General features: G+C 36.0%; 1 protein-coding gene across 1 annotated transcript; it reads left to right on the forward strand.

The window, feature by feature from the left end:
• The first annotated feature begins 250 nt into the window (after positions 1 to 250).
• Positions 251 to 638, forward strand: LOC107138661 (ubiquitin-like). The gene has a single exon (XM_015481329.1). The coding sequence runs from the start codon at positions 266 to 268 to the stop codon at positions 497 to 499; it is 234 nt and encodes a 77-aa protein (XP_015336815.1). The 5' UTR covers positions 251 to 265; the 3' UTR covers positions 500 to 638.
• Positions 639 to 2243: the final 1605 nt, after the last annotated feature.

The following is a 2243-nucleotide window of genomic DNA, read 5'->3' on the forward strand; positions in this document are numbered from 1 at the left end:
GTAAAGTAAGTGATACCCACATGAAATTTTTAGGAAAATAAATGGGATAATGTTTTATGTTTGTTTATTGTTTTGACATTTTGTTTTGTTTTGAACCAAGTCCTCTTCAAAGCAGGAATAGGTCCTGTCTGATGGAAATAAACTTTTATATATAAAAGCTTTGGGTTCAGTCCCGAGTGGCTTTGTGGAGTCATCCCTGTTCTGCTTTACTGCTGGATCGGGGTGACTGGTATTTGGTGGCCTCTTCACGTTCAATAAAGTCAAAATGCAGATCTTTATGAAGACCCTGACTGGCAAGACTATCACCCTGGAGATGGAGCTCAGTGACACCATTGAGAATGTGAAGGCTAAGATCCAGGATAAAGAAGGCATTCCTCCTGACCAGCAGAGGCTCATCTTTGCAGGCAAGCTGCTGGAAGATGGCCGCACTCTTTCTGACTACAACATCCAGAAAGAGTCCACCCTGCACCTGGTCCTTCCTCTGAGGGGTGGCTGTTAATTGTTCTGTCTGCATTTATGGTGCGCAGTGATAGTATTATGCTGCACATAGCCATTTGCTCCAATATAAGTTTAGAAATTACCAGTTTCAGTAATAGCTGAACTTGTCCAAAATGTTAATAAAGTTTTGTTGCATGGTAGGAAAAAAAAAAAAAAGCTTTGGTGTTTTAGAACTTGGGATCTAAAACAAAAATAAATAAATAAAATGAATCTTAAAAATAAGCCCCCAGATAAATATACAGCTCATTATTTTGTATAGACTGAGTATAAAATGCATTATTTTTTATTTTCTAAATTATCAAAATAAGCATTTCTCTCCATACCAAAAGTTTTATTTAGGAAAATACAAGTTCAATAATTTTTTTCTTCCTTCTTACAAGTTAAGACATACTAATGGTAGAATTTTTTTAAAAAAAATACAAAAATAAGAAGAAGAACATTAAAACAAACATAAAGGAATAAGAAAAGTGAATTCAAAGAATTCTGTTATGAAACCAGAGAAAGACTTGGGAGCACATAGCTCAGGGATGACGGAGTGCCTTCTGGATTCTCTCTTTCCCACGTACGTGCCTTGTTCCCAGTGGCAGCTCTAGTTTCTCATCCTGGCTCTGTGTGGGACATCTGTGGACAGCCAACTCTAACAGCTTGGGAGCTTACAACCAGAGAAAATAGGGAGTCTTTACCTCTAGCTCTGGTTGGACAAATTTCAGGGAAGGATCCTGGGCAACTGAGTCACATAGTTAGGCCTGAAACATGGTATTCTCTGTATGACCCAGCCATAATCATAGCTCTTCCCTGTGTACCAGTGAAGAGGTAAGTTTTCTCCTTTGCAAACAGAGAAAAAGACATAGTTCTAGCAAATAAATAAGCACATACCCTTAAAATATGCTATAATAAATAAAATAATCAGTAGTTTCTTTATCTACTTTAAATATATTTGAAAAGATAATATTCTATAATATTTTAAACTAAATTCTGAATTCTAAGGAGATAAAGTGAAGGGGGAAAAGAAAGCAGGAATTCAGTTAGTCCAGTCCAACATGGGCTGTGTTGAAAGTCATCAGATGAAGAAATGAAGCTCAGGTGGTCATGATCTTTCAGGGGTACCACATTAGTTATGGCAGATAGGTGGATTCTAACCAGGCCATGCTCTGGGAAGCAAGCCATGGCCTCAATCAAAAGTGTGTTATAAACCTCAGGCCAGAAGTGGACATAAGTAATACTTTACAACTTCTAGAATTAATAAATGAATTCAGCAAAGTAGCAAGATATAACATCAACACCCATAAATCAAATGCATTTCTAAACATCAGTGATAAACACTTAGAAGAGAAATTAGGAAAACTACCCCCCCCCAAAAAAAAAACAAACCAAAAAAAAAAACTTGAAAATCAATCTAACAGAAGAGGTAAAAAACTTACACAATGAAAACTACCAAACACTAAAGAAAGACATTGAAACCAAACACTAAAGAAAGACATTGAAAAAGACCTTAGGGGATGGAAAGGTCTTCCATGTTCTTGGACAGGAAGAATTAATATTGTCAAAATGGCCATACATACCAAAAGCATTATACAGATTTAATGAAATTCCAATTAAAATCCCAACAACAGTTATCATAGAAATAGAAAAAAAATCATGAAATTCATTTGGAAAAATAAGAGACCCAGAATAGCCAAAGCAATCTTTAGCAATAACAGTGAAGCAGGAGGCATCACTATACCAGACTTTATACTATACTACAG

The sequence above is a fragment of the Marmota marmota genome, unplaced genomic scaffold (genome assembly GCF_001458135.2).
Source record: "Marmota marmota marmota unplaced genomic scaffold, marMar, whole genome shotgun sequence".
Lineage (NCBI taxonomy): Eukaryota > Metazoa > Chordata > Mammalia > Rodentia > Sciuridae > Marmota > Marmota marmota.